Source organism: Petromyzon marinus, chromosome 14, assembly GCF_048934315.1.
Source record: "Petromyzon marinus isolate PM22_M1 ecotype Great Lakes invasive population chromosome 14, UKy_Petmar_22M1.pri1.0, whole genome shotgun sequence".
Taxonomy (NCBI): domain Eukaryota; kingdom Metazoa; phylum Chordata; class Hyperoartia; order Petromyzontiformes; family Petromyzontidae; genus Petromyzon; species Petromyzon marinus.
The window spans coordinates 15,578,213-15,592,276 of record NC_133680.1 but is presented as its reverse complement, the minus strand read 5'-3'; the positions used below and the strand labels follow the sequence as shown (position 1 = coordinate 15,592,276).

At 45.2% G+C, this 14,064-nt stretch overlaps 1 protein-coding gene across 7 annotated transcripts in view; it reads left to right on the top strand.

The window, feature by feature from the left end:
• Nucleotides 1-948: 948 nt before the first annotated feature.
• LOC116942254 (AMP deaminase 2-like) overlaps nucleotides 949-14,064 on the top strand; it is a 72,097-nt gene continuing 58,981 nt past the window's right edge. For 2 of the 7 annotated variants that reach the window (XM_076066950.1, XM_076066956.1), the window contains exons 1-8: nucleotides 950-1,112; nucleotides 3,730-3,806; nucleotides 4,317-4,447; nucleotides 4,812-4,880; nucleotides 6,074-6,185; nucleotides 8,505-9,163; nucleotides 12,447-12,536; nucleotides 13,150-13,279. In XM_076066950.1, coding sequence (XP_075923065.1) covers nucleotides 1,088-1,112; nucleotides 3,730-3,806; nucleotides 4,317-4,447; nucleotides 4,812-4,880; nucleotides 6,074-6,185; nucleotides 8,505-9,163; nucleotides 12,447-12,536; nucleotides 13,150-13,279 — 1,293 coding nt within the window. In that variant the 5' untranslated portion in view covers nucleotides 950-1,087. Of the gene's footprint in view, nucleotides 1,113-3,173; nucleotides 3,230-3,729; nucleotides 3,943-4,316; nucleotides 4,881-6,073; nucleotides 6,186-8,504; nucleotides 9,164-12,446; nucleotides 12,537-13,149; nucleotides 13,280-14,064 lie in introns of those variants that run through there. The other 5 variants (XM_076066953.1, XM_076066952.1, XM_076066951.1 and 2 more) reach the window with 5 other exon arrangements.

The window sequence follows — 14,064 nt, the reverse complement described above, 5'->3', positions numbered from 1 at the left end:
ACTCTTGACTTAAAGATTTCGTGACTGCAGGAATTCATATTCTTTGGGTCTTTCGGTAAAGTCACATCGATAGGTTCAAATTAATAAAAAATAAAATAAAACTACGACGGTTCGATCACAACACAAGCGATCGATCGTTCGTTTTTGGCTTGGAGATCCACGGCAAATTAATTTTTGGATTTACCGTGATTATTTATTATCCACGGTCGTGTACTACAACAAACAAAACGTTTTTGAAAACACCAAAATAAAGCTATAAAAGCAATGTAACAGTGACAAAGCAAGGATTGTCACTCAAGGATTGGCCTACTAAGTCATTCTAGGCGCTGCAAAACCTACAGCTGACCTCGTGAGGCGCAAAAGAATTCTCTCGAGACAGGCCTACGACGCTGATGATTGATGCATGCTGACCTTCTTTCGCGCCGTACAGCAGGGATCGATCTTTTCATCAGACACGTTCAAAACGACACCACGGCCTTCAAAGGAAATATTTAACAGGCGACGTTCATGTATGGACCATGAATAAGATTCATCGTCCGAAACATCGACTATTCTATACTTTATTCTCAGGTTCGAGTGGTGGTGCTGTACTTGTGCACCACCAATACCGCAGCTGCAGATTTTTTTTATTGTTAATCCGGTAATTTAACTACATAATTACATGGGAAATTGATTATCTTAACAGATCCATATAACAGGCGCTACAATCCATTCATCCCAATCTATTTCAACAGCTTCACCATACTGATTTTCAATTTTGATCGATTACAATGGTAAGAGTCTATTCCAATTGCAAGAAATAACACGCATCGATTACTCCACGACGACAGATTCCAAGTGAGTTGCATTGTGGAATCGATTCAGCGATCTGAATCGATTGCACTAAAGGTACCGTATTAGCCATGTATCGATTCACATCGCTTAACATGGCGATACGATTCGTTCTATAAATGGAATCGATTCCAATCCTTTTCATCAAACACCAGGGTCCCGTAGCGGCGATGGTGAATATTCATGACTATTCGATGACGAATCGAATTAATCGATTACATTTTTAAGATTCTTGTTTAACAATAAAGAAAGCGAAATGGCGCTTGGAGGTGACGATCTGGGTGAGCTTATATGAGCAATAGCAGCATCGATGAACAACACTGACGAACAACTTAACCATCGATGAGCGAAGTTTTGTTAAAAGTTATTTTTGAAGCGGTAAAAGTTCATAAACGGTGGCCTGTGTCTATGTTTTAAGTTGTGTAAGCATCGACTCGCGGTCCCTGCACGTAAACTCGGATACAGACGCCACAGAGATGAAGTAAATTTAGACGGAGCAATGCACAAGTTGTGACCGCTTCTACAATTAAATAACATAGCTCGGATAAAGACTCCGCTGTTGAAGACAGGAATTGTAACTTTGACGTTAGAGACATACTCGGAGATATACATAGAGACAGAGACATACATTGGGACATGCGTAATAGAGACGCATATATACGCATTGTTATACACATCTAAGCAGCTATATAAATAATGATATAGACATACATGTCGCATATCTTCATGTATCTGTCTTTGTATCTGTTGCTGTCGGTGTGTATTTTGTTGTCTGTGTGTGAGTGTGTCTATTCGTGTCTGTGTCTGGACCGGTTCTGGGCCTCCGCTGGGTCGACTGGGGCTTGAATGGGTTCCTGGTACGGTGTGTGAACATCGCGACTGGGGAGACAAAGGCCTTCATGAGTGCTCGCTAATATAACTTGCCCCCAACAGTCTGTTAAGGCTATACGGGGGGGGGGGGGGTCTTTGTTTGAGTGTGAAAGTGGGGAGCGGTAGTGTAGCGGTTAGCGCGCTGCGTTGCGAATCTGCGACCCGATTTTGATTCCCGCTCACGACCAACACCAGTGACTTGTCCTCAAGTGAGAACCTGGCGCGGTGTGCAGTAAACATCGCCACTAGGGATTCAAAGGCGGCCGGGCGTGGTTCTGGCCACCCACCCCCTTTTATGCCGTGCCGGCCTTAATAGGTGCTCGCTAACAGAACTTGCCCCAACAAAGTCTCTTTACGCTATACGTGGGATCTTTGTCAACTTGTCTGTCTCTGCCCGTCTGAGCGGGGAATCGCAATCGATCTCGTGAAGCTGATCAAATATGAACGAGACTTGTGTACTGTATGTCCAGTATGTTGAACTTCTTTCGCACCGTACGTAGCCAACCGTGCCCGCTATTAGGGGCTTAGCCCAGAGGAAAAAAAATCTGCAACATTTGTAAGACGTATTTTTTTACAGAAATAATTTAATATTTTACAAGGGTGTTTTTTTTACAAATAGTATTCTTTTGAGGTGAAAATAAACTTTAATTTTGGTGGCTAAAAATAATGGTTTTATTGGCGTGTGTGACCACCGGCGAGATCAATTGGACCTTGGTCCGCCAGTAAAACAAAAGCGACCGCGCCTCAACACCGCGGGGCCGGCGCGGGGGAGCCGCCCTGGGGCCTTGGAAGCCCGCGACGCGGTGCCGCCTCCGATCGGCTAGGAAATTAAGATTGTCGCTTGTCCACTTTGAAATGTGTAATTGTTGGTGGATTTTAGAGCCAGACTAAGGCTCCCATGTGGTTCAGTGTCAAACCATTGAGGCTCGCAGAGCTAGACTAAAGATCCCCATGGGGTTCAGTGTTTATCATTGGGGCTCACAGAGACGGGGCTGTCTTATGCTTCAGGGTTAATAATATATCAACACATGTTGATGGATGCCCACTGAGACTACGCATATTTCAATTTCGTCCACATTTGATTCAATTTGATCATCCAGATATAATTCCCCCCTCTTTTATTGAGTGAATGGATTCGTCCATATTTTAACACTGACCCCTGCAAACATTGACTCAAAATCATCAGTGTCATTGTAGAGAATATAAATAACAAAACAAACAGGCAAACAGCACGTCTCCTTCACATATCCGTGTTTCCGCATACAATAAACAAATTTACTTTCAGAAAGCCGTGCGGCTGGTAGATTGCGTAATAAACTTTGTGGAGACAGACGTGTGTGCAAGACATGGATTACATAATTCCGCAAACATGATAATTATGTAAGTAAGTGGTCGTGCATTGGTTTTTTGCAATTTCCCCCCTATGGTTGCTTGTCCTTTGGTTTCGGCCATTATCGCCCTTTCTCTGAATGAAAATGGATTTGCCCAAATCATAAGGTTCGTTTCAAGAGACGGTGTTGGTGATGGGGTTCGTGATGTGGTTGTGAATGTTATTTATATTGTTTTGGTGATATTTATGTTGTGGTTGTCGGTGGTGGTGATGATGATAGTAATGATGGTGATGATGGTAGTGATGGTGTGTACGGCTATATATGCGTATATATGTGCGTGTTAAATAATTAATCGTGTATTCTCCATCTCTCCCGTTGCCTCTCTCCCCGTACATCTCTCTCCCCATGTGTACCTCCCTCTCCTCCGTCTCTGTCTCACCGTGTCTCTCTCTCACCGTGTCTCTCTCCCCTTTTCTCTCTTTTTCTCTCGCTTCTCATGTCTCCCCGTGTGTCTCTCTCCCCATGTGTCCCTCTCCCTCCGTTCCTCGCTCACCATGTCTGTCTCCCATTGTCACTTCTCTCCCCGTCTCTTGGTTTCTCGCTTCTCATATCTCTCCCCATATGTCTCTCTCCCCATGTGTCTCCTCTGTGTCTCCCCTCTCTCCCTCCCTCTCTATCATCCTCCGTGTGCGTGTAGATTTTGAATTTTCCCCGAATAGGTTTCCTAAACACGTTCCAACAGCTATGGACAATGAAATTAACAAGATCGCTGAGGTATTGTCAGCAACATCATCGGCATCCTCGGCAACATAATTAGGAACAGTACCATCAATATCATCACCAGCATAATCAGCAACGTCATCGGCGGCAGTAGCATCACCAGCATTATCACCAGCAGCATCAGCACTAGGTGGTTTTGGCCTACATCTCTCCTCTGTACTTTTTAAATTCATTTATTTAAGATATCCCTTTTATTGCACATGTGAGCAAACTGCGCGTGATTTGATGTTACCTGCCAGTCACTTGGAATGGTGCATTATGTGAATGTTGTTTTCCTCGAATGTATTTTTCTCAGTGTTAGCAATTTGATTCTTTTTGTGCTGCAACTACTTTTATTTTCACCAAGATCCTCTGTGGGTCATTATTTTAAATCAGCTTGAGGCTGAATGTTTGTTACCCTCGCAAACAAAATAAAAAACCCACCATCCCATATCTCCCTCTCACTGTGTTTCCCCGTGTCTCTAACCCTGTGTCTCCCTCCTGCTCTGTCTGTGTGTCTCTCAGGAGCTCTTCTCTCGGACAGTGGGAGACAGGGTTGTCCCTGTGTCTCCGTATGAGTTTCCAGAGGAGACGCCGATCGAGAGACTCGAGGAAAAGAGACAACAGCTCCAGAGACAGATTACTCACGACATCACGTGATTATGAATAAATTTACACCAGATAGTGATCACTGCTTGGCGATGATAGATTACACCACAGACATTCATCGTGACATCACCTGATTACCGATTACTACAGCAGATTGCATATTAAAGCAACTTCAGAACAGATTACATTTACACATACAATGGAGAGACAGATTACAAGCAATATGTATAATCAATATATAACACAATATATAAACTACTGATTAAAATCGCTGATTTCTGATGATAGTCACTGATTACAATCACTGATTTCTGTTGACAATCTGATTACATCTGATTTAAGATAAAACCGATTTCTGACGACAATCTATGACTTTTGATTACGATTTTTGCTTTTTGTCTGTGTATGTAGATTACAACCAGATATTTTGGTGCGTGCCAAACAAGATTTTATGAAAATTGACAGCACAGCTGATTTAGAGTGAGACTCACTCATCCACCCAACAACATCATTAATAAACTTCATTCACCACAGTAGCAGTGACGGCATCACAGAGTTTGTAGCAGGCTAGGTGCACCTTGAGGCCGAACTGTAATAAGGCTTGCTGACAGGTCACAGGACAAACCCAGGTGCCATGAGTTGATTGAATGAGATGACTGGCAGAAGACTGTGCCCCCTACTGTTCCAACTTGTGTTCTATATACCCGGCGCTCCGCTCGTTGTTGTGAGCATCACTTCTCCCTCTGTTGTTGCTGGAGGGTGACTGCCTCCAAATGCCCAGCAGCATCCTTCACGAGCCTGCACAGAGGCCAATCTTGACGGCAACTCCACTCAGCTCCATATCCTCATGTACCGTATTAGTCCATCTCTTGACCAAAGCCACGCCCGTTTAGCACCTACTATCTAGCATTTGGTGGCTGGGCATGCAGGCTCCATGGCCCAGCCGATGCAGCTTTGCCTGCCGGAGCAGCTCACTAATAGGACTGTGTCCAGATATTTTAAGGATCTGTGAGCTAACACAATCCAGTCTACACCCAGGATCGATCATCCTAAATGTTTAGAACCTGCACAGATGTTATTTTAAAGGGCACCACTTTTCACAAGCATCGAGAAGGCAGAGCATAACTGTGCCCGAGAAGTTTCACACACCAATCTACTCACCCACTCAACACTCCCTCACCACTTGCCCACCCACTCAACACTCCCTCACCACTCGCTCATCTGCTCACCCCTCTCGCCTCCTTGTGTGTGTCTTATTTGCCCTTATCGCTCTCGTCCTCTCACGCCCCCCTTTGTCCACATGTGTGAGTGTGGAGAGCGGTAGTGTAGTGGTTGGCGCACTGCGCTAAGAACCCAACGACCCGAGTTCCATTCCCGCTCATGGCCAACACCAGTGATGATTATCTGAACTGGTCCCGGACCTCTTCTAGGTCGACTCGGCCTCAAATCAGTACCTTGTGCTTTGAGTAAACTTCGCCACTGGGGAGACAAAGGCGGTCATGCGTGGTACTGGCAACCCACCCCCTTCGTGTGCCGTGCCAGCCTTCATAGGTGCTCGCTAACAGCACTTGCCCCAATAGTCTGTTAAGGCTATGCAGGGGATCTTTGTCTTTTTGTGCATGTGTGATGATTCTCTCCCTTCACTCACTTCTCTCTCTTCTCTCCTCTCTCAGGGACTATGTGAGGGAGGCTGAGGAGAGTGACTCAGGGGCTCAGGGACACTCGGACTCGGATCTGGAACTCGAGTTTCAGAGACTCCTGATCACCGGGGAGGACGCTTGTGGGGTGAGTATCCCTTTGTTTACCTGTGTACAGTTGATCGTCGATTATCCGACGCGCGATTATCCGGCTTCCAACATCTGGCGGTCCCAGGCCGATCCGGCAAAAACCGCTCCAAAGGCTGTACCAGTCTGGCAATCGGCACCATTTGCGTGACAAAAAAGTCTTTGCGCTTGATTTAGTGTCACATATATAGTACATTATAAACTACATACAACTTAATGAAAATACTGCACTATATACATTACACAACGCGAAAGTGCGTTGTGTAATTCGGCGTTCGCCAGAGCACCGGTCTAAAGGCTGCATCAGTCCAGCAATCGTCCAACACAATTTGTTGAAACAAGAGCGTACATACATCACCCCATGCAGAGTCGTGGACATTGGAGTGGTAGATATTTGTTCTATCTACGTGGCTATACCGAAAGACCCAAAGAATAAGTACGGTATAGTAAATACAGTAACTTCTTACAGTATTGTTGTCTATTTGTATGCTTAATCTTGATTTGAAGCTTTCGTGACTGCAGGAATTACTCTTTGGTTCTTTCGGTAAAGTCACGTAGAAATAAAATTAAAATAAATAATAGAACACGACGTTTTGATTGCAACACAAGCAACCGTCATCAGGTGAGAACTGTATATAAATGCAAGCTCGGAGAGAGACACATATACAGAGAGAGAGACAAACACAGACACGGAGAGAGACACATACAGAGAGAGAGACTTAACACAGAGGAGAGACACATAGAGAGATACACACACAGAGAGAGACACAGAGAGATAGACAAACACAGAGAGATAGACAAACACAGAGAGAGACACACACAGAGAGACAAACATAGAGGGAGACAACCAGAGAGAGAGACAGAGAGACACATGCAGATAGAGGCACACACAGAGAAACAACGCCTCTGTGCCGAGGTATTATACATAGAGAGAGAAGGGGGGGGGGGTGAGGCAGATAAATTAGCATGTCAATGAGAGACAAGGGGGGATGGGACCTGCAGCAAGGGGGCATGTAGAGCCAAGGGGGGGAAGAGATCTGCGGCAGCGAGAGAAATTGGAAGCTTGAGAAATCAAACCTCGTAAACTTAGAAATGTAATGCAATGCAACACAGAGTCGGCTCACACGACAGTTAACACTTGACCTGGTTGATTACGTTCTTCCAAAGATTGTTAAATTTGAAGTTACGGCAGGAGGAGAGAAATTGGAAGCTTGAGAAATCATACCTCGTAAACTTAGAAATGTAATGCAATGCAACACAGAGTCAGCTAACACAACAGTTAACATTTTACCTGGTTGATTACGTTCTTCCAAAGATTGCGTGTGTCTCTCTCTGTGTGTGTATCTCTCTATGTGTCTCTCCTCTGTGTTAGTCTCGCTCTATGTTTTTCTCTCTCTCTGTGTATGTGTCTCTCTCCGTGTCTGTGTTTGTCTCTCTCTCTGTATGTCTCTCTCCGAGCTTGCATTTATATACAGTTCTCACCTGATGACGGTTGCTTGTGTTGCAATCGAAACATTGTGTTCTATTATTTTTTATTTCTACGTGACTTTACTGAAAGAACCAAAGAGTATTTGTATGCTTATTTATGATGATTTAACATCGTAAAAAAATTCAAACACTGAAACACATATGCACAAGACCTAAAAACATATATGTCATACAAGAATGTGCAAAGATAAGCTATTTTAAATAATGTAGTTATCCGGCGTTTTTGAAAATCCGGTGCCCCTTTTCCCCCCGAAGCCACGGGATAATCGATGATCTACTGTATCTCTGTAGTTTTTTTGTTTTCCTGCAGCTCCCCGTGTTTCCCAGTGTCCCCGTGTCTGCCCGTGTCTCAATGTGTCTCCCTGTTTATGATGATTTAACATCCCCGAGTCTGTGACTCTCTGTGTATCTCAATGTGTCTCCCATGTCTGCGTTGCCCTGTCTCTCTGTCTGTGTGTGTGTGTCCTGTATCTCCTTTCGATAAACCAATGGCCTTTTAAGAGACAGGTTCATTTTAGGAAATGCGCTTCCCCGTGTCTGTCTTTGTAATCCACTTGGTTTTGCTCTGATATCTGTTTGGTTATGTGGCCTTCGATTTAAAACTTCCACTCTCTACCGCCATGTCTCTCTTCCTCTTCCAATTTTTCTTCCAGTGTTTCTCCCTGCGTGCGTACTGAACATCTGTGAAAAATCGATTAATAGCTCATCGGATTTCTGTAGAATAAAAATAAAATTCTGAGTGTCTTATTCTCCCCCTCTCTGTTCTTTCCTTGTTTCTCTCTTTCTCTGTGCGTGTCACTCACCCGCTCTCTCCCGCTCTCTTGTTTCCCAGGTCCCACGTGATGATGTGGTGGAGGTGTCATCCTCTCTGCTCCGTGCTCTTCGTCTCCGATATAAATACTCAATGCTCGCCATGCACAGCTTCTTTCCAACCACGGCCCAGGCCCTCCTCCTCAACAGCACCACCGCGGCCACCCCGGGGACGAGCCCACAGACTATCCCTCCTCCGACTGCTACTATCCCGAGGAATATCCATCCCACTACTGCTTGCCCAGAGACTAGGCTAGATAATATCCTTCCTTCTGATACTACTACTAGTTTGAAGACTGTTGCTACTGCTACTAGCCAGGCTACTACTACTACTAGCCCAGAGACTATCCCTCCTGCTATTGCTACTACCCTGGAGACTATCCCTCCTACTACTGTTAAAGCGGAGAATACTGCGAGTGCTGCTGCTAGCCCACAGCCTCTCACCTCTCCGGGTGCCAGCTCACAGCTTTACCAGGGCTCCTATAGACACCAGAACCTTCCGAGGCTGACCCCGGTGACTCCCCGACCCCCGTCACACTCACCGTTCCCGGCGATGGCGGGGGTGAGTGGAGGGGTTGGAGGAGGGGGGGACCCATATGGGGACTACGACGTGAGTGAGTTCCCGGAGGACTGCGGATTCACCGTAGAGATGAGGGGAGGAGTGGCACACGTGTACGATGGGTGAGTGAGACGCGGATACTCACTGAGAAGAGACCCGCAGAGACACTCGTATATACATAATAATTTCATTTATATCACGCTTTTCATCAATGATCTCAAACTTCTGTACAGAACACAGCAGCAGACACGCACAGCATAAAAACAATGATAGGAATACATTTAAAAAATAAATTTACTAAATTACTAAAAGTTTAATAAGTGGAAGCATATAAGTCTTACCTATAAATGTCATTTTTGTCTGTCCGTCCATCTGTGGACGCACACTTGCGAAGGATTTGGCTCGCAAACCGTGGGGTTTTCGTTTTAAAAAAGTAGCCAGGTACCACGCCGTAAGCCCCGAGGTGAGCCAGCGCTATTCTGTTTTCCCATCCTTCAACTTTAATGTAGTTAAATAAACAATTGAGTGCAATGTATCATTATTTAATTGTTTCCTCGCGCAGCGCTAAAGCTGCCCAGGGGTTGCCGCTAGCAACGCACCCGCACCATCGGTGGCAGGGGGGGATTTCTCATTCGCGTTTAAATTGCAACATACAACGCTGAGGTAAATTCTTCACAGTGTCATGTCCTCTTCTCTCCCCCCCCACCCCAATGTGTGCACTTACTACTATAGGCTCGGTAGATACTAATATTATAGCGCTTAGATAGTATTATTGTCGCCCGGGCAGGGGGATGGTGGGGGGAGACAGGGGTAGCGGCCCAGCCTGCCAAGGTGCCACCTCGGTCGGCTGGGTAATCTAGATGAGGCCGGGGGCTCTGCTCGGGACTAGGCCTCACCATGGCAATGTTAATTGCTATTTTCTTGCTTCTTTTGCTAAACTCGTGTATATAGAAAACTAATATTTCTGAAAGAAGTTTGGAAATATTAAAATAATGTTTGTGTGTGACAACTAATATTTCAAAATGAAGTTGCTAAATATTACAATATTAATGTGTCTATGTCCTTGTGTGCATGCGAGTCGATGTGCGTGGCTGCGACAATGTGTGTGTCAGTCGATGTGTGTGTGTTAGTCAATGTTTGTGCGTGGTGTGTGTAGACAACTAATATTTAAAAATGAGGTTAGTAAATTTTAAAATAATAAGTCCATGTGTGCGTGTGAGTCGGTGTGTGTGTCTGCGTCGATGTGTGTAAGTCGATGTGTGTTTGTGTGTGAGTCTTATGTGTATCAGTCGATGTGTGTGTGTCTACGTCGATGTGTGCGAGTCCATGTGTGTGTGTGTTAGTCCATATGTGTGTGTTTCCATGTGTGTGTGCGGTCGGGCGTGGCGCTGGCCACCCACCCCCTCGTGTACCGTTCCGGCCTTTATAGGTGCTCGCTAATAGCATTTGCCCCGACAGTCTGTTAAGGCTATACGGGGGATCTTTGTGTGCATCTATATTTGTGTAAGTCCATATATGTGTGTGTAAGTCGATGTGTGTGAGAGTCCATATGTGTGTGTGTAATTTGATGTGTTTCTATGTGTGTGGGTTGATGTCTGTGTATGTGTAAGTCGATGTGTGCGTGTCTTTCGCCTGGGCAACACCGGGTAGTCTTACCTATAAACGTCATGTTTTGTCTGTTTGTCTGTGCATGCCTATCATTGCAACGCTTTTAACTGACAAACTGTTGGGTTTACATTTCAACAGAGTACACAGATACAACACACTAAGCCCTCGGATGAAAACACGCTATTTGTTTTTGCCCTTGCTCAAATGTAAACTGATAAAATCACACTTTATAACAATTGATTATTACACTGATCGCAGCGCAAAAGCATGGGACTCGCGGTTGACCTAGCAATGCAGACGAGCTCACTGAGCGGCAGTGAGCGGCGACGGGAGGGAGGTTCTCCTTAGAAAAATATCAAGCATAGTTTCTGCTGCACAAGTACACACACCGAGGTAAATCCTGAAGAGTGTGATGACCACTTCTCCCCCCCCACCCCAATGTGTGCAGTTACTACTCGAGTCAGTAGATACTACTAAAGTCAGTATATAGTACTGTAGACGGAGTAGATACTACTGTAGAGTCAGTAGGTACTACTATAGAGTTAGTAGAAACTACTAGTCAGTAGATACCACGACAGTCAGTAGATACTACTGTAGAGTCAGTAGATACCGTTGTAGAGCCAGATACTACTATACAGTCACTAGATACTACTGACGATTGTATGTAGGTTGTATAGGTATATATGCCTACAAAAAATATATTTGGAGGGGGGGTCAGCAATTTTTGGAAACCTTTTAAATCAACTATTTACCCCCCACTTTCTATTACTTTTTGATTCATGGCTTCTGCAAGCCTCTTATAATTTTGTTGATGGACAAATAGTTCATAGTTCATTTATTTGGTATAGCCCTGTGAGCCATTCGGCTCTTGAATCGGGTGCAACCGCAACAAACAAAAAACATGAACAAGAAAACGTCTTAAAGTGATTATGTGACTGTGCAAACAGAAAATACAGGAAAAAAATATCAAAATATTCCTGAAATAGCACCGTACACCAACGCTGTGTGCAAAAATCCCAGTGGGATGCAAGTCAAAATAACAACAACAACCACAAGACAACCAAGATTAAGGCCATCAGTCAACTCCGTACTACAATAAAACAAAACGGAATGCCGGGCTTTCCCAATAGCTTAGTATTTGTATTTGATATGTTTTTTAAGAGAAGACAAGTTTTGAAATATATTTTCCCCCGGGCAAAGCCGGGTACTTCCTGCTAGTAGGTTATAAGACGCATTTTTTAAATATCCACAGACTCAGAGATCCTGATATCTCGTAGCAGAGCGTTCCATAGCTTGGAGGCTACATGGGGAAAAACTCGGTCAGTCATAGACTGAAGCTTCTACCTGGGAATGCAGAGAAGGTCTGCATCCCCAGATCTTAGGAACATTGAGGGGAGATGGATGCAGCATGTCAATGATATAGGCTGAGCAAGATGGTTTACTGCTTTGTAAGTTAACAATAGAATTTTAAACTGTATTCTATGTGAAACTGGAAGCCAGTGCAGGGAGGCCAACACGGGCGTAATATGATGTAAAGAATGTGTTCTGGTTAACACCCTAGCAGCTGCACTGACTTACTGTGCAGATCAGGGGGGAAGTACATGTGTATAATGGGTGAGCGAGCCAGAGAATCACATTGAGGCACAGTCTTGCACAGAGACTTACAGAGATGTGTACAGATTTATATAATGGCTCCTGCTCTTTTCCTGCGTGGTTCTGCCCACTCTTCCCTCTTTCTCTCCGTGCATCCCTCTCACTCCCCTCCCCGTACACGTCTCTTCCCTTCTCTCCATGTAGGGATGAGCTGGTAGACCTTCCCTATGGTGACCTGGCAGCCTTCATTGCTGATATGAACATACTCATGGCTATGAGTATCAATGGACCCCTGTGAGTATATACTTACACATACAAAGATCCCCTGTTTAGCCTGAACAGGCTGTTGGGGAAAGTGCTGTTAGCGAGCATCTATGAAGGCCGACATGGCACACGAGGGGGTGGGTGGCCAGCAGCATGAACGGCCGCTTTTGTCTTCCTAACGGCGATGTTTACACACCATGCCAGATACTCGTTTGAGGCTGAGTCACCGGTGTTAGCCAAGAGCGGGAATCAAACTTGGGTCCCTGGATTCGTAGCGCAGTGCAGAAACCATTGCACAACCACTCCCCACTAATGCACACAGCAGCCGCCTCCACAGAAGGTCATCTTGACACCGCTGGTACCAATATCAGCAAGTTCGATCAGCTTCACATCTTGTACCACATCATCCCATCTCTTCTCCAGCCCGTGCCATGCTTATGTAGCCCCCTCTATCCGGCCGCACAAGCTGCTTGTGCATGCGGTGGCATTGTATGTGGGCTACATGACCCAGCCAGCACAACCTCGGCTGCGTGAATATTTCCAGCTGGTGCAGATGTTCGTTTTAAATAGTAATGTTACTACTGACGCTCTTACTACTTTTGATGTTGCTGATAATGATATTTATGATATTCAATCTACCCAGGAAATCCTTCTGTTATCGTCGCCTGCAATTCCTATCGGCAAAATTTCAGATGCATGCACTGCTAAACGAGATGAAGGAACTATCGGCACAGAAGAGAGTTCCTCACAGAGACTTCTACAACATACGCAAGGTACTCAGACTCCCAGATAATTAGAGACACATACTCATCCAGAGACTCAACCACAGAGACTCACAGACTTATTCAGATAAGCTCAGATTCAATAGACCCTCATGACTCACTCATAGACTGATGGGCTCCCTCAGGAGTCACACAGACTCGCACAGATACAGATTCACTTATAGGGACTCGTAGTTCCATAGACTTACTCCAAGGTCTCTGCAAGTCTGTGTCTCAGTGTGTTTCTGTTTAAGTTTGTATCTGCGTGTCTGTGTCTCTATTTGTTTATCTCTGCATTTGGTTGTGTGTGATTAGTGTTGAATAACTGTTATATATAACTCTCGAGTCACCCATGGTGTAATGGGTGACTCAGCTGTAAGTTTAGGCACGAGTTGTGTCTGGGTCTGTGCAGTCCTTTGTGGCTTATCGGCAACAGTTTCCCCTTCCCATTGGCCCTGTGATTGTGAGTAGCGGTAGTGCAACGCAGCGACCCTTGTTAAATTCCCGCTCATAGCCAACACCAGTGACAATTACATGAACCGGTCCTGTGCCTCCCCTAGGTCGACTCGGTCTCGAATGAGTGCCTGGTGCAGTGTGTAAACATCGCCACTGGGGAGACAAAGGCAGCCGGGGGTGGTGCTGGCCACCCACTCCCTCGTGTGCAGTGACATAGCTCATAGGTGCTTGCTAACAGCACTTGCCCCAACAATCTGTTAAGGCTTTACTGAGGATCTTTGTCTTGTTTTGTGTTTATTTCAATTGGATGGGTGAGGTGTGGTGGCGTGCAGTATGTTGGG